We start from the raw sequence: 20,914 nt of genomic DNA, 5'->3' as shown, positions 1-20,914 counted from the left end.
TGGAGCAGAGGAGGGAGGCCCCGTACCCCGGACACGGCCGCAGGGTCGCACCCACGCCTCAGCCGGAGCCTGTGGAGGGAGGCGGCAGAGGCCGTCAGCGCCATGGCCGTGACAGCCAGGACAGGCGTCCAGTGCCACGAGAAGGTCAATGACCTTGTCAGGGCAGCCAGGGTGAGCCCCCCCCCCCGATGGGTGGCACAGCCCTAGGTGCAACCAACATGGCTCCACCCACCCATGCAGACCACATTGGCAGGATGGGTTGTGAACCTCTGCCAACGTACACACAACCGCTGGTCCGCATGTCTATGTCTGCCTAACACGGTTGCCCATTAACCCTGCCACCCTCCCGCCCCTCACAGGAGAAGCGCGCTCACAACAACCGGGAGAATGAGAGGACCGAAGGGGGTCCACCCGAATTGCGACCACTCACCATTCATGAGGAGAGGGCCCTGGAACTCGCAGGCGGACCCGAGGACCGGCAGGTTGCGGATGCAGAGATTGGGGGCGCAACACCAAGTGAGACCCCCACTGCCTGCCCCCCTTTCCCCCTTCCCCCATATCCCCCGTTCCCCCCCTGCCACAATATCCCCCTCCCCATATCCCCCTCCCCATATCCCCCCTCGCCCATGTCCCCCCTCCCCCATATCCCCCCTCCCCCATATCCCCCCTTCCCCCCCCATCCCCGTCTGCGTGTCTAACCATGCATGATGTATTGTGTATTACAGGACCAAACGTCGACCCACCCATCCCCGCGGATGCCAACCACCCCCAGGACGTCCCAGGATGGCCAGGTGCCAGGGACAGACCTGGCCCATCAGGCATACAACGTCCTCAGGATGATCCGGGGCGGCCACGAGCCAGGGACAGACCCGGAGCACCAGGGAGACGACGCCCCCATCAAGTGCGAGTGCGGCAATACTGGCGGCCACACCCAGCGACGAGGAGGGCAGCCACAGGAACAGCCCCTGTCGCAGCCGACTCAGGACACTGACGCATGGGTCACAAGCACCCAGGAGACCCACATTCAGGACTTACCCACCCAGGACACACACACCCAGGACACTGATGCCCAGGACACCGACGCCCAGGACACCGACGCCCAGGACACTGACGCACAGGACACTGACGCACAGGACACTGACGCACAGGACACTGACGCACAGGACACTGACGACCAGGACACTGACGCCCAGGACACCGACGCCCAGGACACCGACGCCCAGGACACTGACGCACAGGACACTGACGCCCAGGACACTGACGCCCAGGACACTGACGCACAGGACACTGACGCACAGGACACTGACGCCCAGGACACTGACGCACAGGACACCGATGCCCAGGACACTGACGCCCAGGACACTGATGCCCAGGACACTGACGCCCAGGACACTGACGCACAGGACACTGACGCACAGGACACTGACGCCCAGGACACTGACGCACAGGACACTGACGCACAGGACACTGACGCCCAGGACACTGATGCCCAGGACACTGACGCACAGGACATTGACGCACAGGACACTGATGCCCAGGACACTGATGCTCAGGACACTGACGCCCAGGACACTGACGCCCAGGACACTGATGCTCAGGACACCGACGCCCAGGACACTGACGCACAGGACACTGACGCACAGGACACTGACGCCCAGGACACTGATGCCCAGGACACTGATGCTCAGGACACTGACGCACAGGACACACCCACCCAGGACACTGACGCCCAGGACACTGATGCTCAGGACACCGATGCCCAGGACACTGACGCACAGGACACTGACGCACAGGACACTGACGCCCAGGACACTGATGCCCAGGACACTGATGCTCAGGACACCGACGCACAGGACATTGACGCCCAGGACACTGATGCCCAGGACACTGATGCTCAGGACACTGACGCTCAGGACACTGACGCACAGGATATTGACGCACGGGACACTGACGCACAGGACACTGACGCCCAGGACACTGATGCCCAGGACACTGATGCTCAGGACACCGACGCCCAGGACACACCCACCCAGGACACTGACGCCCAGGACACTGATGCTCAGGACACCGACGCCCAGGACACTGACGCACAGGATATTGACGCACGGGACACTGACGCACAGGACACTGATGCCCAGGACACTGACGCACAGGACACTGATGCCCAAGACACTGACGCCCAGGACACTGACGCCCAGGACACTGACGCACAGGGCACTGATGCACAGGACACCAACGCCCAGGACACCAACGCCCAGGACACCGACGCCCAGGACACTGACGCCCAGGACACTGACGCCCAGGACACTGACGCCCAGGACACTGACGCACAGGACACTGACGCCCAGGACACTGACGCCCAGGACACTGACGCCCAGGACACTGACGCACAGGACACTGACGCACAGGACACTGATGCCCAGGACACTGATGCCCAGGACACTGACGCCCAGGACACTGACGCCCAGGACACTGACGCACAGGACACTGATGCCCAGGACACTGACGCCCAGGACACTGACGCCCAGGACACTGACGCCCAGGACACTGACACCCAGGTCACACCCACCCAGGACAATGTTGCCCAGGACACTGACGCACAGGACACTGACGCACCTCGAACATGGTGGGGATGAAGATTGCGGTAATACGAATGAGTCATGTATACTGCACAGGTACCGGGTGCAGACGTGCAGGATCCTCATGCGGTGATCACAGACCACTTGCACGTTCATGGAATAGGTCCCCTTCCTATTCGTGAACACAGCCCTGTTATCTGCAGGTGGTCGCACGGCGACGTGCATCCCATCGATCGCCCCCTGGACCATGGGAAACCCGGCCATGGCAGCGAAGCCCACTGCCCGGGCACCCTGGCTGGCCCAGTGCACAGGGAAGTGGTGTAGCGGTCCGCAATGGCGTACAGGCCGTCTGTCACGGCCCGGATGCACCGGTGCACCCTCCCCAACCCACCCCCTCTCCTCCCCGGCACGTACACTCCAACGGCTCCTGCGACCCCCCCCCCGACCACCTGCGGCCGCGCCGTCACTTCGCCAGTGGCTGTCCCACGCCGGCCCGTACCTCCGCGCTGGCCGGCGCCAACCAGCACGACCGGTTGACGCCGTTAAATAGGTGGTTTGATTTACGGTTTGATTTACCCGTGGTCACCTCGCCGGGGCTTCAGCCCATCCGGCCCGGAGAATTGGGGCGGCCCCGGGGCCAGGTGTGTCGCACCGGTCCTCGACGTTCGCCGAGGCATGCGGCGCCATTCACGGCGACAGGATTTTTGGGGGTCCGGAGAACATCGCGGGGCGGCCGGGCGGGATTTACGGGGGAGGGGGTCGGAGAATCCCGCCCAAGACTTTTCCTTCAGAAGCTTAATTTTTAAAAAACTGATTTGACAGAACGTGGGTGTGTGTCTCTGGGTAGTTCAGCACTTTTATTACCTGTCCCCAATTGCCCTTCAAGAAGAATTACATTCTTCCTCCTTTAAATATTGAAATACACCACCCTCCTCGGTCATATTTTCACTTTGAAGATTAGAAATTTTATGGACCATTCTGCTCAAGACCCCGAGGTTTATGGAGAACAGACTGTACTTTCCAAACTGCTGAGACTCAGAGACCACAGTCTTGACACTTTTGAATGTTTAAAGCATAGAAAAACATATCAGGAAAGAAGGAAGGTCTTTGAAATGCAGGAGGGTTGCACCAAATAGCGAGACTGTACCAGTGAATTGTGGAGCGGAGGTATAGACCACCAACCTGCCGACAATTTCCTGCTGGAATAAGGATAGTGTCTAGTATAGCAAAAGGTGAGTCGGATGAAATCCAAGGTGCATTCAGGTACACTGGTGGACTGGTCAGTATCGAAACAGGCAGCCACCCAGTCAGCTCAGACATGTTTTTTTTAAATTCGTTCATGGGACGTCGACGCCAGCATTTATTGCCCGTCCCTAATTGCCCTTGAGGGGGTAGTTAAGAGTCAACCACATTGCTGTGGGTCTGGAGTCACATGTAGGCCAGACCGGGTAAGGACGGCAGATGCCTAGGCTATCAGCCAAAAGTACATAGTGAAGCTTGGCTGAGAGCGTAGAAATCTATTGGCCAGCTGAAACACCTGGGGCTGGATTCTCCGCTGACGGGATTCTCCATTGCGCCGGAGCGCACCCACGTCCGGGGATTTCCCGACGACATGGGGCTGCGCACAATGGAAAAACCCATTGGCCGGCTGGCGGGACAGAGAATCCCGCTGCCGGCGGGACGGATAATCCCGCCCCTGGTCTTCGGGAAAACATTGGTTGGTTGACAACTCTGGTTCTCTGATCTATGTTGTCAATTGCACAATGTTAATTTACAGAAGAGAAAGAGGATTTATGTTGTTTATGCCAATGAAACTTTAAAGAGTCTGAAACAGGCACGAACAGACTCAAAAACAGCTTCTTCACCACTGTCACCAGACTCCTAAATGACCCTCTTATGGACTGACCTCATTAACATTACACCCTGTATGCTTCATCCGATGCCGGTGCTTATGTAATTACATTGTATACCTTGTGTTGCCCTATTATGTATTTTCTTTTATTCTCTTTTATTCTCATGTACTTAATGATCTGTTGAGCTGCTCGCAGAAAAATACTTTTCACTGTACCTCGGTACACGTGACAATAAACAAATCCAATCCAATCCCTTTGACACTTCTATTGGCCTGTAGTAAATAGGAGTTTTATTTTTAAGAAAAGAGAAAGTTATCAATGAATGACTGATTTTTAAAAAATCACCTTTTTTTAGATATCCTACTGTTACTATAGCATTCATTGGGTCGATACAGTGTATAGTGGGTGAAAAGGCATGGAAGTGCCAAGCTTGGCATAGGGACATGAGAGACAATGGTAAGCGGATGGGGATGATTAGGGGACATGCATGGGGGGGGGGGCAAAAGAATATGGGGTGGGTGAAGACCATCCCTTGGCATGGGGGAGTGAGGGACCAGAGTGGGTTGTTGAGAGGCATCGCTTGGCAAAGGGGGGTGGCATGAGGAGCACCGTTTGAATTTACCTTTCAAGAGGTTCCCTCGTGTCGACTATGGATCGTGGGAACACTGACGGGCCGCAAACCAGAATGTTTTGAAAAGCTGGGCCCATTCCACGGCAATTGCAGAGCACGAGGATCTGTCAATCCCCGCAAGTGGAACTGGCTCGGCCAGGATTGCAGGACGTGGGTTCGAGACGCGGACCAGCCCGCACCCTTAAAAAGCCATGGTGAATTTTGGAATATCCACGAATGGGGGCGGGAATCCCGGAATCGAGTCCTGGCCGCCATATCTAAGGGTGCACTGAGTCGGCTCCGAGACTGCACAATTGTCCAGCGTGAATTGCGCATTCTCTCCGCTGCAAGTATGGGCGGACACTGACTGGACAAAGCGTCTGCCACATTCTGATGTTGATCTGACACAGTTTGGACATGACGCACAGGGGACAAAGCGGACAATGCGATCACAAAAAAAATAAATCACCCAAAACGCAAAATTATCCAGGAGAATGGAAACTCTCAATGTCACAACACATTTGACCATCGCTCCAATCCTACTTTCCTGCTCGCACCCGTATCCTTTCACACTGCTAGAGTGCCACTGAGTCTGTGTACTTTATCCACAAATATCACAAAGAATCGTTTTGAAGGACCGCACAAGGTGACGTTCCTGCAATGGGGTTAGTGATTGCACTTTGCGCTGAATGACAGTGGCCCTGAGAATCCTTGCAGCTGCTAGGCTGGGGCAGGGGAGTGGGTAACCACTGACCTCTGCTCTTCCCCCACTGGGACATCTAGGGTCAGACTTGGGTAACCTATTTTACACATTCGCAGCGGGTGCACACGTGTTATGGATGCTGCTGGATATACCTCCTCCAGACATAAGGCCACCTTGCCTTATTAAGACAATCATTATTGGTCAGATACAACAAGGGGATTCAAAGTTCCCAACAAACACAAGTACAAAACAAGTTGTGGTATTATCAGGGATTGCGGTACCTAAGAGGCTGATGACCATTGGTTAAACCTAGGAGTTTACCATTGGCTGTTGATACGTAGCTCCGCCCTGACAGGTGGAGTATAAGAACCGGTGCCGTCCCAGCAGCCTTCACTTTCTGTACCGAAGCTGCTGGGGAACAAGTTCTAGTCGATTAAAGCTTTCAGTTATGAAATCACTTTGTCTTGAGTGTAATTGATCGCGCATCACAAGTTGATGCAGAATTTTAGCACCAGGTTGAAATTCCAGCTCCAAAACACGATTAAAAAAAATTTTTTTTTAAAGTGCCCAATTCTTCTTCTTTTCCAATTTAAGGGGCAATTTAGCGTGGCCAATCCACCTGCCCTGCACATCTTTGGGTTGTGAGGGCGAGACCCACGCAGACATGGGGAGAATGTGCAAACTCCACACGGACAGTGACTCAGAGCCGGGATCGAACCTGGGACCCCGGCGCCGTGAGGCGGCAGGGCTAACCCACTGCACCACCGTGCCGCCCCCAGCTCCAAAACACTTTGAAAAGACCAATTCCAAATTTAAAAAAAACACCACAAATCTTACCTGGATACATGCTGCACAGCGTTAATTCTTTATCATTGATTTGATTTATTAGCAACACAGAATTGTTACTATGAATAGGATCCCGCAATAGGCCAGAATGTGCTAAGAATTCACTCCTTGTGCACTGATATGCTCGATCCGATGAGGAACTCTCATTGTTATTTGTTCCTACAGGTATTTGGAAGTGTTTGCTTACCCTGCGGCCTTTGTTTCCTCTCATCCCAGGAGATCCGCGAACTCCTTTGGCACCCTAAAACCGATACAAAAGCAAGTCATTCTGATTGCCAGGGTCAGCTGGGTGTTAATGGCTGGAGAAAATGAAAAATGTGCTTCTCTATAACATCATTCATCATATCAGGAGATCCCAAAGTGCTTCGCATCCAGTGAAGTACTTTTGAAGGGCAGTCATTGTTGCAATTTAGCACGGCTAATCCACCTAACCTGCACATCTTTGGACTGTGGGAGGAAACCGGAGCACCCGGAGGAAACCCACGCACACACGGGGAGGATGTGCAGACTCTACACAAGTCACCCGAGGTTGGAATCGAACCCGGGCTCCTGGTGCTGTGAGGCAGCAGAGCTAACCACTGTGTCACCCTGCCGCCCTTGCACTCAAGGATCAGCCCGTGCTTCCATCCTCAAAACCATAAGCGGTACTTGAACCTTGCGCCTCAGAGGCCAGAGTGTTGCCACCAGAGTCACGGTTTACTCCATGTGGGGAAGTAACAGCGAGAGGACAGACATGGAGCAGAAGATTACCGAAGAGGTTACTCAATCCAGAAGGATTAGTGGCGGAGATTAACGAGAGAGTGTGGGGTAAAACACAGCAGGGGGATAGTCAAGGAGCTCGGCCCTTTGCAAACAACAAGCTGATCGGTATCTGCGCTGTTTAGATTGACTGCTGCATGAACACTTGTCTCAGAATAGATTTTTGGACCATTAAAGCTGAAGGAAGCCAGTGTTCGGGAACAAAAACATTATTCTGCTTTTGGTAACTAGTATCAATGCTAAATACTACCAGGCTCGTCAAACCTTTAACCAACTTCATCACATCAGCTGTATCCAAAATCACATCGATATTGGTGTCAATGTTTTAAGATGTTATTTTACTGAACACCATCGAAAGTATCTATTGTGTCACGTTGTTGCCATATTTGCCTGCACAGCAAGAGTGAAACAGTTTGGAATATCCAGAGGCTGTGAAAGGGTTTACATAAATGCAAGCTGGCTCTTTCTCTTACCAGCCCAAGTCACACCTCCCTCGTCCCCCCGATACACCTTCCTCATCACACCATCCCGTCCCCTCGTCAAACCCCCCCCAGTCCCTCATCACATCTCCCCTCATCCCCCCCGCTGCACCTCCCCTCGTCCCCGCCACCCCTCCCCATCTCCGCTGCCACATTGCCCCCCTGTCGCCCCTGCCACTTCTTCCCCTGACCCCTTGCCACGCCTGCCCTGCCCCCCTGCCACCCGTCCCTCATCTCCGCTGCCACTCCTCCCCATCTCCGCTGCCACATCTTCCCCCTGTCGCCCCTGCCACTTCTTCCCCTGACCCCTTGCCACACCTGCCCTGCCCCCCCCCTGCCACGCCCTCCCCCATGTCTCCCCACGTCCCCCGGCTACACCCACCCCCCCCCCCCCCGCCCTTCAAACCGCTGCTCAGAATTCTCTGCGTCCCTGCTTGTTTAGTCTCCAACCTCAGCACGCCTTATGCTGCAGAATGTGATGTTTAGTTTAGGGCAGCAATTGGTTAAAGGAATAGAAAAGGCAGATAAGAGAGATGAGGAATTCAGGGAAGGAAAGGATAAACAACTGGAGATACGAATCAGAGCAACAGTGGGAACTAAGAACTGGAGAAAGGGCAAAAAAACATAGTGGGAAAAGAAACAGAAGGAAATTGCCAAACTCAGGAAGGGAAAACAGCGGCGGCGCAACCCACCGAGACCAAGGAGCACCGAATCGGGAGAGCAGGACTTTCAATTTCAATGTTGTTTCAAAATAAATCACACCTCTGCACTCATTTAGCAAACGGGGGGGGGGGGGGCGGGATTCTCCCATGCCGCGCGATGGGAAAATCGCCGTTCGCCCCATTTTTTCCCCGCGGCTCCGGTCCGACGCCGGCAGGCGATTCTCCGGTCGCGATGGGCCGAGCGGCCTCGCGGAAACGGCAGAGTCCCGCCGGCGCCGTTCACACCTGCTCGCAGCCGGCAGGGGCTCTGCGCATAGGGTCGGGGGGGGGGGGTTGCCTGTGGGGGGGGGGGGGGAGAGGCTCCTTCACCGGGGAGGGGGGGGGGGGGGGCCTCCGATGGGGTCTGGCCCGCGAACGGGGCCCACCGATCAGCGGGCCGGCCCCGCCAGCCCCGGCCCTAATTAGTTATTACGCGGCCGGCCCCTGAACCCTCCACGCCACGTTGCGTCAGGGCCGGCGCGCTGAGGAAGTTCCCCCGCGTAATCGCGGGTTGGCGTGGCCCAGCTGCGCTTGCGCGGGTTCGCTCGGCGCACAGTTGGTGCCGGGAAAGGAGGCTGGAGCGGCGTGAACCACTCCAGCGCCGTGGGGGCCAGAATCGCTAGTGCCCGCGCCGTCGTGAAACGCGATGGCGTTCACAACGGCGCGAACACTCTGCCTCCATTTCGGAGAAACCCGCCCAGGAACAGTGGGGAAAATTAAAATAATGTAATGTACGAGAAAGCCAGAACTTTGTATGAGAATGCTAAATATTATTTTGTTTGGACAAAACAACTTGTTGGTTACATTTGATTGAGAAACTGTTAAGCACCATAATTCTCGTCCGGACAATTTGTTAGCGAGTGTGTGCGTACAGAGATGATATTGTGCATTTTGAGGGGAGCGAGGATTCTAGTTTATTAGCACACCCATGATAACTGGAGCATCTGTGAGCTCGAAGTCAATCTTAGAACAAATTAAAATAGTTTGACGTTATTGAAGACGCTTTACAGAAGCTGCCTGCAGAGTTTAAAAATGTGATTAGGAAGGGTATGGAAATTCCATCTCGGGGGCTGACTGTTTATTCTGTCCTGGAGATGGACTTCAGATCAAAGGGTGGCGATCGGGGCGGTGTTTTTCTGCGATATTTCACATTCCCTTACCTTAAGGCGAAGGGGAAATGTTGTTTTTAACAGTAGGTGCACAATGTTCTAACATTTTTTAAAAATCCCTCTCCAAGCAACTGGAGAACGAGAGTTCAATGGAAATAAAGGGCCTTTGTGCTGTGGGGCAGTGGCGTTAGTGCTGGCCTCAAATGCCTTGCGAAAAGCTGCATTGGTTACATCCACAAAACGTCTCTGACGAACCAGCATCAAAGAGTCTCTGGAGGCATCTCCACACCATGGTACTTTGAGAGCCTTGAACTGCCAGTAGGAGGTACTCGCATCCTGTTCAAGGACATGCTGCATAATCCTTGCAAATACACGTGCACAACACACGAGCACACACACACATATCACAAATGCATGTATGTAAATAAACACACATGTATATTCATACCCCTCCACACTCTTACACGTACGTTCAACACAGGCACACTTTGAGGGCGGCACGGTAGCACAGTGGTTAGCACGGTTGCTTCACAGCGGCAGGGTCCCAGGTTCGATTCCCGGCTTGGGTCACTATCTGCGTGGTGTCTGCACGTTCTCCCCGTGTCTGCGTGGGTTTCCTCCGGGTTTTCTCCCACAAAGTCCCGAAAGTCGTGCTTGTTCGGTGAATTGGACATTCTGAATTCTCCCTCTGTGTACCCGAACAGGTGCCGGAATGTGGTGACTAGGGTTTTTTCACAGTAACTTCATTGCAGTGTTAATGTAAGCCTACTTGTGACACTAATAAAGATTATTATTATTTAATTTCTACCACCCTGATGCAACCCACAGCTTTTGGAAGAATTGTCCTCCAGTGGCATAGCCAGTGTCCGCACAGACTGAAATACATTTAAAATTAATGTTGCATAGTGGGCTGCTAGACAGGCAGATGAGAACTGGTTTGATACTTCAGAGAAACTTTGCACCCACTAGATATTAGACACGATTGTGGAAATGCTCCTAAATCACAGAGGGTTCAGTTGGACACCGGTGGTGCCCCCTGCATTAGCAAAGTTTGATGTTGTCACACAATCAACCTGAGCATTATTTAAAAAATCACTTATTTAGGAAGCACAAAGGTTCCACATGAGACCTAACTGACGTGTGAACAATGGTGAGGGGTCCACATACAGTAGATTGGAAGGCTTTATTCTCCTTGGCTGACAGGGTCATAACCAGGGGGTATGAATTCAGGGTAAAAGGTATGCAGGGGAATTGAAAGGAAATATCTTTACTAAATATTACTAGCAGGCTTTTCTAAAGAACATGGATTCATGGTAAGTGGCAATGGTGGCCAGCAGAGTGATCACACACACACGTATGTGCTTACACACATACACACACACACGTACGTGCACCCACACACACATGTGCACACACACGTACATGCATCCACACGCACAAACACACAGGATGGTGGACAGAGAGGGAGCCAGAGAGAGCGGGATAGATGTAGGGGGGCGAACACTGCTGGGCCGGTGGTGGTGGTGGTGGTGGTGGTGGGTGGGGGGGGGGGGGGGGGGGGGGTGTAGAGAGAGAGTCAGTGACCTCCACAAAAGGATCATTCTTTCATGTCTTGTGTACTGTGCTGGGCGGTGGCATTGTACCTAATGTAGCAAAGAGCTTTCGGGCCATTAAATTAAATTCTCATAAAATTGCTGACCACACAGATTTAATTAGATAACTAGACGCACAGGATTCCCATGGTCCCAGCAACATTCATCCTGTCTAATCTCACATGGTTATATTTCTCTGTTTGATAGTTGTCGAGAAAGCAGCTGACCTGAATAACGAGGACCGAAAGGCTGGTTAAAAAGGCTCATTTGGATTTGCTGTTTCCCCTCGCACTCGTCACCCTCCAAAAATGGTTCAATGAGCATTAGAGAGAAAAGACCGACTTGCTATTTGCTAACATGGGCATAAACGGCTCCAATGAAGTGATCCTGAGTAAAAGGAAAAGAGCAGCTGCGTGTGGTGACAATGTTCTGGCACGGTGGTTAGCACTGCTGCTTCACAGCTCCGGGGACCCGGGTTCAATTCCGTCCTTGGGTCACTGTCTGTGCGGAGTTTGCACTTCCTCCCCGTGCCTGCGTGGGTTTCCTCGGGGTGCTCCGGTTTCCTCCCACACTCCTAACTGCCGGTGGGGGCGCGCCGCATCGGAAAGCCCAGCTGGCAGTCCGGAGAACCCCTCCCTCTATGTCTTCTTCACAACATACTTTCCTACCTATCTCGGTGTTGTCTGCAAATTTAGCTACTGTCCCTTTGCTCCCCTCATGTAAGTAAGTAATGTAAATTGTAAAAGGTTGAGGTCCCAGCACACTCTCCACCAGTCACATCCTGCCAAAGGGACACAGATCCATTTATGCATACTCTGTGCTTTCTACCAGCCAGCCAATCTCCAATCCAGGCTAACATGTCACTCCCTACAACATGGGCTTTTATTATTTCCGATAACTGGAAACCCAAGTGCAGGCTTTGAATCCACAAAATGTGATTTCCTGCCCTTTGCCAGAATTGGTAACACCACAGAATAAAAATTCCCCAGGTAGCTATTTTACAGGAAAGTACAGGAATTATATTTTTGCCAATCCACAAAATCTCTGTGAACTGGGGGGAATACAGGGCCGGATACAGGATTACATCTGACACCCCCGTACATTGGTAGCCAATAGTGTTTCCGAGAAGCTTATACTTCAACATTGCTCAAGGAATAAATAGAAGCGACGAAAGACAATTTGAAGGAAAATAGTTAATTTGTGCCTGTGTACATTGAAGCTACTGGCCAGGTTTCCTAACACCACGAGAGTTAATGTAATCCAAAAAACTGTTGGGTACTTACGGGGGGTCCAACTGGTCCCAGGGGGCCGAGCTGTCCAGGAGGTCCGGGATGCCCCTGAAAGTCAAAAGAAGATAAAACCAGGATGACTTGATTGTACGGATGTAGAACATTGCTGAAAATAGAAACACATTGCTGAAGCTTTACATTGTGCAGGCATCAGGACAAACACAAGAATACCAAATTTCAAATAGCCACAACAGTTTGTGCTGCTGTAGGAAAAGGTTGCTGGTTGGTTGGCAAATCACCTTTGAATGGCCGAGGCACCATCCTGGCGTCTTCCAAGCACCCGGGTAGAAAATGATTAAATTCAAACTCTGCGCCTTTTTTGAATTATCGGGGAGTTTGGGCAGCCTGTTGCTTTCGCCGTGGCAATACCTCGGCCAGCCAGAGTTGACTTCTTAACCGATCAGCACCTGCTTCTCCTGCAGTATAAATTGTTGCAATCGTCTGAAATTTGACATTTTGGGGGCGGGATTCTCCCTTCTGACGGCAGAGTGTTGACGCCGTCGTAAAAACCGGAGAGTTTTACGACGGCGTCATCGGACCGCTAAGTGTAGCGATCCTCTGCCACACAGGGGGCCAGCACGACACTGGAGAGACTCACGCCGCTCCAGCTGCCGATACCGATGTCAAACGGGCGCCGCGGGTCTGCGCATGCGCGATGCGGCCGGCGCGAACTCACGCATGCGCGGTAGCTTCCTTCTCCGCCCCGGCCCCCATGGCGTAGGGCTACAGGGGCCGGTGTAGAGTAAAAGTGGTTCACACCAGGAGAGCCGGCCCGCCTATCGTTAGGCCCCGATCGCGGGCAAGGCCACAGTGGAGGCCCCCCCGGGGTCGGATTCCCCCTCCCCTCCCACTCGGCCGCCCCCCTCCACATAGGATGGACGCCGCGGTCCCGCCGGGTAAGACCACATGTGAAGGGTGCCGGTGGGATTCGGGCTATCTTGGCGGCAACTCGGCCCACGCCGCGCGGAGAATAGCCGGGGGGGGGGGGGGCTGCGTAGAGTGGCCCCCAACTGGCACCACGCCGACCGCGCCTGCGCCAACGCCGCCGATACTCCGATCACCGGAGAATCGGCGTCAGGGTGGCGTCGCGTGAATCGCGCCCCGCCCAGCGATTCTCCGGTCCAGCCCCGTGGTCAGAGAATCCCGCCCCTTGCCTTTCTCCTCATGACTGCGAGGTGAACTGAGTCAGCCACGTGTCTCTCTCTCTCTAAAGCAATTAGAAAAGTGAGTTCAATGAAGAAGATAAGACTGAGTTGTGATGTTCCTATAAATAGAGATGGATAGAAGTAGTTAGAAGAGCACTGTGAGATTTGAAGAGTTAATATAGACCAATTAATCTATTTGTTGTGGTCTTAATTGAGGGATAAATATTAGCAAGTAAAATAAGGAAGCCACACATAACTTGGAAATAAGGATCTATATGGGGTAGAGGACCATAGGGAACAAGGAGTACAGATACACACATGACAGAGGTTATGATGCAGGTAGGGGCCATAACAAAGGCAAACTAAGCTTTATTTCTAGAGCGTTAGAGTTGAAAACAGAGAAGCTATGGTCAGCCTGTACTGAACGATGGTTAGACTACACCTGGAATACTCAAATTGAAACAGAAATGGCTGGGAAAACTCAGCAAGTCTAGCAGTCTCGGCGGAGGGAGAAACAGTTGACGTTTCGAGTGCACAGACCACAGAATCTGTACAGTGCGAAAGGAGGCCAATTGGCTTGACTCTGCACTGACCCTCTGGAAGATCACCTCACTTAGGGCCGTGCTCCCACCCTATCCCCGTAACCCCATCTAACATGCACATTTTTGGACTCGAAGGGGCAATTTATCGTGGCCCATCTTTGGACTGTGGGAGGAAACCGGAGCACCCGGAGGAAACCCACGCAGACACGGGGAGAGCGTGCAGACTCCCCACAGACAGTCACCCAAGGCCGGAATTGAACCCGGGACCCAGGCGCTGTGAGGCTGCAGTGCTAACCACTGTGCTAATGTGCTGGCCAATATGACTCTGCTGTGGTACCTGCAGCACTCTGTCCTGTTCCAATTGCCAATGATTCAGAGGCACTGAAGAAAGTGCAAATGCAGGACAATTCTTTAAGAGTGGAAAAGAAAGTGAATAAATTCCTGAAGCCTCGACTGCCCAGTTACGGACCTGTAGATGCTCCATTCCTTCACGCCCTGCGCAACCTGTCTGCACGGTTATTGCTTCATCTGCCCCCACACCTTGCATTTGCAAAGGGAAACCATGACAACATACAGCGCCTGGAACATATCTACCAAGGCACCTCAAAGGATCGTTATGGAACAAAATTAGACTTCCAGCTACGTTCGGTGATATTAGGGTGGAAGACCCAATGCTTGATGTAGGAGGGAAGGGATTCCGAGAAGGTGGAAGGAAGGGATTCCTGAACCTGGAGCGGAGGCAGCTGAAGACACGACTGCTGATGGTGCAGCAATAAATCGGGGGTTAGTCAAAGAGGTCAGAATTAGACGAGCACAGGTATTTCAGAGGGGCTGGAGGAGAATACAGAGATAAGGAGGGACAGGGCCATGGAAGCATTTGAAACAAGGGGCGCGATGTTATGGCCACGCTGCGTCCGAAACGCAGCTTGCCACAGTGCAGCTTGGTCGGGATCCCGGGATCTACCTGGCTAGCAACACCTCCCGAGGTCTAATGTGATCTTGTGAGACATTGCGCTGTAAATCCTGCCCATAGTGGGTGGGGTCCCTTTTAGCAAAGCTGGATATTAAAGCGAGGCATCTAGCGTCACTTTAATGTGCAGATTCCCAAGTTACCAGAGGCGTTGGGATCTATCCCCTTCGCCTTGGAGACCTCGGGTGAGCTCTGTTCAGTACTGGTCTCAGTACTGGGGACCAGCCGGAACAGCACTTGTGGGGGTCTCCCGGGGAATCGTAGGGCCCCATCTGTCTGCCCTTTGGACAGGGTAGTACCCTGGCACTGCTGGTGCCAGCTGAGCACCCTGGCAGTGCCACCTGGGTGCCAGGTGGCATTTTCTGTGCACTAGCAATTGGGTTGGGGGTGTCTTGCATGGGTGTCGGGGTGGTGGGTGGGGTGGGAGCTTGGGGACCCTTCTATAGTGCGTTGGGGGTTAGGAAGATCGGGAGATCTCCCACTACACTGAGGAGTTCCTACGATCAGAGCTCCTCAGTGCGCAAAGCGGGGTCATATCCGGCCTCGGCCATGTGTTCCCTGCTGAGGCCCCTTACCAAACGCGAATGGTGTTTTAGCGGCTTGTGTTTCTTGGCAGTGTGAGCAAGAGGAACAGGTGGCTAAATGCGCTCGCTATGGAACATTGTTCCCATTTAGTAAAATCACGCCCAAGGTGATGTGTTGGGGGTTCTGGATCACAAACAGATCACCAACACTGGAAGTGGTGCAACTCTATTTTATTATAAGGTTAACTATATTAACATACTTGAACTGTGGGTAAATGCAATACCAGCTTTAACTGTTGACCCTTGCCTAGTCCTAATCAGGTGATGCACTCAGCACATGGTGAATGTCTGTGTTGCAGGCTGTGAGCTCTGTGCTCCGAGCTGGCTGCTGCTAGAATGAGCAGGAACTCTCCTGTCCCCTGTCTTTATAGTGCATGTGCTCTCACTGGTGATTGGCTGCGGTGTTGTGTATGCTGATTGGTCCCACTGCATGTCCATCAGTGTGTGTCTGCACCATGATATACTGGTGTATATTATGACACAAGGATTAAAATTTTAACATTTCGGCATTGCTGAGTCAGGACCAGTGAAGGTCAGCGAGCACAGGGGTGACGGACGAATAGGACTTGCTATGAGTATGGACATTGGAGGGTAGAATTCTGTGGGAACTCAGTTGTGATTAACGGTTGAGAAGTGATCACCTGGATGGTCCTATGGAGCAGATATCACTCACACTGCGACAAACAGCCACTGGAATAGCGCAAACGGGCTGTGACGGCACCAGGAAAATACTGTGTGCCAACTATTTAAAATCCGACAATCATAAAGTCACAGAAACTTCCTGTCACCGCAAACTAAAATTAAAGTTCACCAAATGTTTCAAAACAGGAATGCATTCATTTTTGGACAGGTCGGATGAACTGACTAAACGGAACAAGAAGGATCATCTATTTCTCACAGGAAAGCTGGCACGTTTAACGACATTAAATGAGAGACGGTGTAGGTTTTGGCGTTTTTAGCTGGAAAATGTTCTTCAGCACAAGCGTTCATTCATCTGCATTTTCTGCAAAACAGGAACTTTAATCACAATTTGTGGGAAATGCGAAATGGTGCCCCTGTGAAATGAGTTTACCGTTAACGCTTACGGGTTGTCCATTCATGCTACCTTCGTTTAGCTGCCATTTCCTGGCTGCCTTCTGTGTGAAGGGAGGTGCTTTCAATGTACGCTTCTGCCTTTTAAACTTTTCCAAGTTCTCTTAGACTCAGATGCGCCAAACCACTACTCGCCCAACCACCCCTCCCCCACTCACCCCCACCTCCTCAACCCCTCGCCACCCTCCGTCTCTGGCAAGTGAAGACTGAAGCATCAATGTTCCACCTCTCTGACTATATTGGCCAGGAACACACACACAGGGGGGGGGGGGGGGCGGGCGGGGAGGTCCACACTCTCTGAGCAATTATCAACATGGTGAGAAGATATCAGGTAAACAGGCCCCGACTGTTGCTCCAAAAATAGTTACTGGTCTTCAAACTCTTTCTTCCGCCTTTCTGGGTGGGTAGCTATGCCGGTGTTTGCGATCGATTGGCCAGCCAGGAAGCCAAAAGTTTATTGACACACAACTCTGAAGCTGCTGCATTCAGACAGACCTCCGGCAGCAGTCAGACTGTGGGTTAGTGCAGGTTTGGCAGCCTTCAGAGCGCATAGAAAAGACATGAATTAGAGACGGTATCCACACCCGGTATCATCATCTTGAACGTGTGCCAATTGGTGCAAATGATCTATCGGCAGAAAGCCTGATGCACACACCATATGTTGTCATCACAGTGACGCATAAATCTTCCGGCTGACTTCACCCAGAAAGTCTACAAGATTGCACAGCCTGTAGAGCCATTTATCCGTTTCGCTCCAGGAGACAAAGATAGTCAGGTTGGCAGTTTTTGACCCAATTCCATCCCCAAAGCAGTAATCTTTTATTAGTGTCACAAGTAGGCTTACATTAACACTGCAATGAAGTTACTGTGAAAATCCCCTAGTCGCCACACTCCGGCACCTGTTCGGGTACACTGAGGGAGAATTCAGAATGTCCAATTCACCTAACAGCACGTCTTTCGGGACTTGTGGGAGGAAACCCGGAGCACCCGGAGGGAACCCACGCAGACACGGGGAGAACGTGCAGACTCCGCACAGACAGTGACCCAAGCAGGAATCGAACCCGGGACCCTGGCGCTGTGAATCAACCGTGCTACCCACTGTGATGGAAATAAAAATCTGAATGCAACCTACAAGGAAATAATGAGACTGAAGTTGGAAATGAAGCCCTCGGTCCTCAGCACCACAAGAGAGTAAACCAACACCTTACAACGAAGAACTGGGGCGAGATTCTTCGACCCCCCGCCGGGTCAGAGAATCGCCGGGAGCTGGCGTGAATCCTGCCCCCGTCGGTTGCCGAATTCTCCGGCACCGGAGATTCAGCGGGGGCGGGAATCGCACGCGCCGGTTGGCGGCCCCCCCCCCCCCCCCGCGATTCTCCGGCCCGGATGGGCCGAAGTCCCGCTGCTAGAATGCCTGTCCCGCCGGCGTGGATTAAACCACCTCTCTTACCGGCGGGCCAGGGCGGCGCAGGCGGGCTCCGGGGTCCTGGGGGGGGGGGGGGGGGGGGGGGGGCGGGGGCGATCTGGCCCCGGGGGGTGCCCCCACGGTGGCCTGGCCCGCGATCGAGGCCCACCGATCCGCGGGCGGGCCTGTGCCGTGGGGGCACTCTTTTCCTTCCGCCTTCGCCACGGTCTCCACTGTGGCGGAGGTGGAAGAGACCCCCTCCACAGCACCTGCACGGGGATGCCGTGAGTGGCTGCTAACGCTCCCGCGCATGCGCCGCCTGGCAACGTCATTTCCGCGCCAGCTGGCGGGGCACCAAAGGGCTTTCCCGCCAGCTGGCGGGGCGGAAATCAGTCCGGCGCAGTCCTAGCCCCTCAAGGTTAGGGCTCGGCCCCCCAAGATGCGGAGGATTCTGCACCTTTGGGGCGGCGCGATGCCGGACTGATTTGTGCCGTTTTTGGCGCCGGTCGGCGGACATCGCGCCGATACTGGAGAATTTCGCCCCTGGAGTGGATCTGTATCAACGCGATTGCGATGAAACGGATATTCCAAATTGCTCAACCACACATAAAAAGGATACACCAAAAACTGATTTTTAAAAAGATCCTCTTGTTAAGTGTAGATATTACAAATCATTACGTTATAGCCCATAATTATTTCAGATCCCAGCACAAGCCATAGTGTAAATATTAACCATTCAGAATTTACTCGAGTCAACCAGAGTAAACACAAAGACCACAGAAATGACACCAAACGATCGGATCATTTGCAAAATAGCAAAACAATAAGCAGATTGGGTAGAATGTTTGCTGTGTGGACGGACCTACAAGACCGTTTCTCAGTCCCAAACCCACTCCTGGGGTCGGGGGAGGTGGGAAGGGGAAATGGGACCAGTAGTTCTTGGAATTGTTAGCCATGCTGTTAGTTAGATTTCTTTGTGCGCAATTACAGAATCATAGAATCCCTACAGTGTAGAAGGAGGCCATTCGACCCATTCAGTCTGCACCAACGTTCCGAAAGAGCACCCTATCCAGGCTCCCGCCCTATTCCTGAAACCCCACCACAAATCTCCGGACACTAAGGGGGGCAATTGAGCATGGACAATTATGCTTACGTACTTTTTGCCCAGAAAGTTACAGATTGTGTGAACTAATAGCATCGGGTGGGCAACAAGCCCACCGGGGCCTAATAACTTTTTAAGGGACTTTGAAGTAGTCAGCTGTGAAACTCACATTAATGTTTATGAACATCAGACTCTGATTGACAGCTCCTGGACCACACCAAAGAGAGTTACGTGCTTTCTGTTAGTTTCACAGCTGACTATTTCAAAGTCACTCAAGCATGAAGGGAGATGGGAGTGTGTGGAGACTGCCAATCACAGCCTAGTAAAATCAATCTCACAGAGAAATGAAAGGCTTGCAAATCAAAGATCTGACGGGGTTTAAACGCGGCTGACTGGTTTTCTCTTTCCATGAAATGACAGGTGCTGCTTCCTCTGTCTGAGCCAGCTGGTCTATTGCCCAGCTGAGTGTTAAAGATGTGATTTTATTTTCGACGCTGGAGTTGCTCGCGCCTCTTTTGATGCCGGCGTCAGGACCTGGGCACGGGATCGGAGGGACCCGGCCCATGTTCAGAAAGAGGGAGAAGGAAAGATTGGAAAGAGAGGGAGACAGCGAGAAAAGTGAAGTCTGAAGGAATTAGATTCCACACTGACACACTTCATTTTCGGAGTCAGAGAGGTTGTTTACTCAACTTGACTTTCTGTGGCGGGTTCAATGGTCAATTCATGTCCAAATCTAACAAGTTCATAAAACTCGACAAGTGGCCGCCTTGGCCCTGGAACGCCACAGCAGTGGGGGGGGGGGGGGGGGGGCATCCATCAGCTGCATCTTCAGTGTCTTCAAGGAGATCCATCTTCTTCCTCCACTGGTGGATCAGTGATGGCGGGCGCCTTTTGAATACGGCACCAGGTACGATGGCAGGATGTGCGCCATCACACTTGCCCCGCCACAGAAGATAGCGAAATAACCCCCCCACCCATGCATCATTAATTTGGCCAGGGATGAAAGATATGGGGTGGGTTCTCCGCAGTTGCCTGCCGAAATCACGTTTGGCGCGGGGGCGGAGAATCGACTTTCACGCCCGAAGTGGGCCCGGCGCCACATCCCCGATTTACACGGCGCGACTAGGGGGGGGGGGCCATTGCCAGAGGCCCTCCCAGCGATGCTCGGGTCCCGACCGGCCGAATTCCCGAGCGCGTGGTCCTAACCATGTCTGACCAGTCGGGATTCAGTCCGCGGCAAGCCCTGGTGGGGGGCGCGGGGGTCAGGTATCGGGGGGGGGGCCTTATGGTCGGCCAGGGTGCCAATCGGGTGGGTTTGAGGGAGCGGCATGGGGCAGATCATTGGGACCTTCTTTGTTGGTGCGCCGGCTCAGTCCGCCATCGCGATCGGCGCGGCCGCTGGAGGCTGCCACCCTGCGCATGCGCGGACTTGGAACCGGAAGTGCAGGGGCCCGTATCCGCCGCTAAAGCTGCGGCAATGCCAGCCCCCTGCAGGTAGGTGCAGAGGTCTTAATTATTTTAAGGAAAGTCTGGCGTGAAACGCCAGCGTTTTGT

The 20,914-nt window shown here is 53.1% G+C and overlaps 1 protein-coding gene across 1 annotated transcript in view; it reads right to left on the bottom strand.

The window, feature by feature from the left end:
• The window catches only part of col27a1b (collagen, type XXVII, alpha 1b), a 699,034-nt gene that overhangs the window by 254,485 nt on the left and 423,635 nt on the right, over positions 1–20,914 (bottom strand). Inside the window, exons 26-27 of the mRNA XM_072487808.1 lie at positions 12,515–12,568; positions 6,779–6,832 (exon numbers count right to left, since the gene is read on the bottom strand). Coding sequence (XP_072343909.1) covers positions 6,779–6,832; positions 12,515–12,568 — 108 coding nt within the window. The remainder of the gene's footprint in view (positions 1–6,778; positions 6,833–12,514; positions 12,569–20,914) is intronic.

The sequence above is a fragment of the Scyliorhinus torazame genome, chromosome 22 (assembly GCF_047496885.1).
Source record: "Scyliorhinus torazame isolate Kashiwa2021f chromosome 22, sScyTor2.1, whole genome shotgun sequence".
Taxonomy (NCBI): Eukaryota; Metazoa; Chordata; class Chondrichthyes; order Carcharhiniformes; family Scyliorhinidae; genus Scyliorhinus; species Scyliorhinus torazame.
Note: the sequence above shows the minus strand (reverse complement) of the source record. Positions and strands in the feature narration are given on the sequence as shown.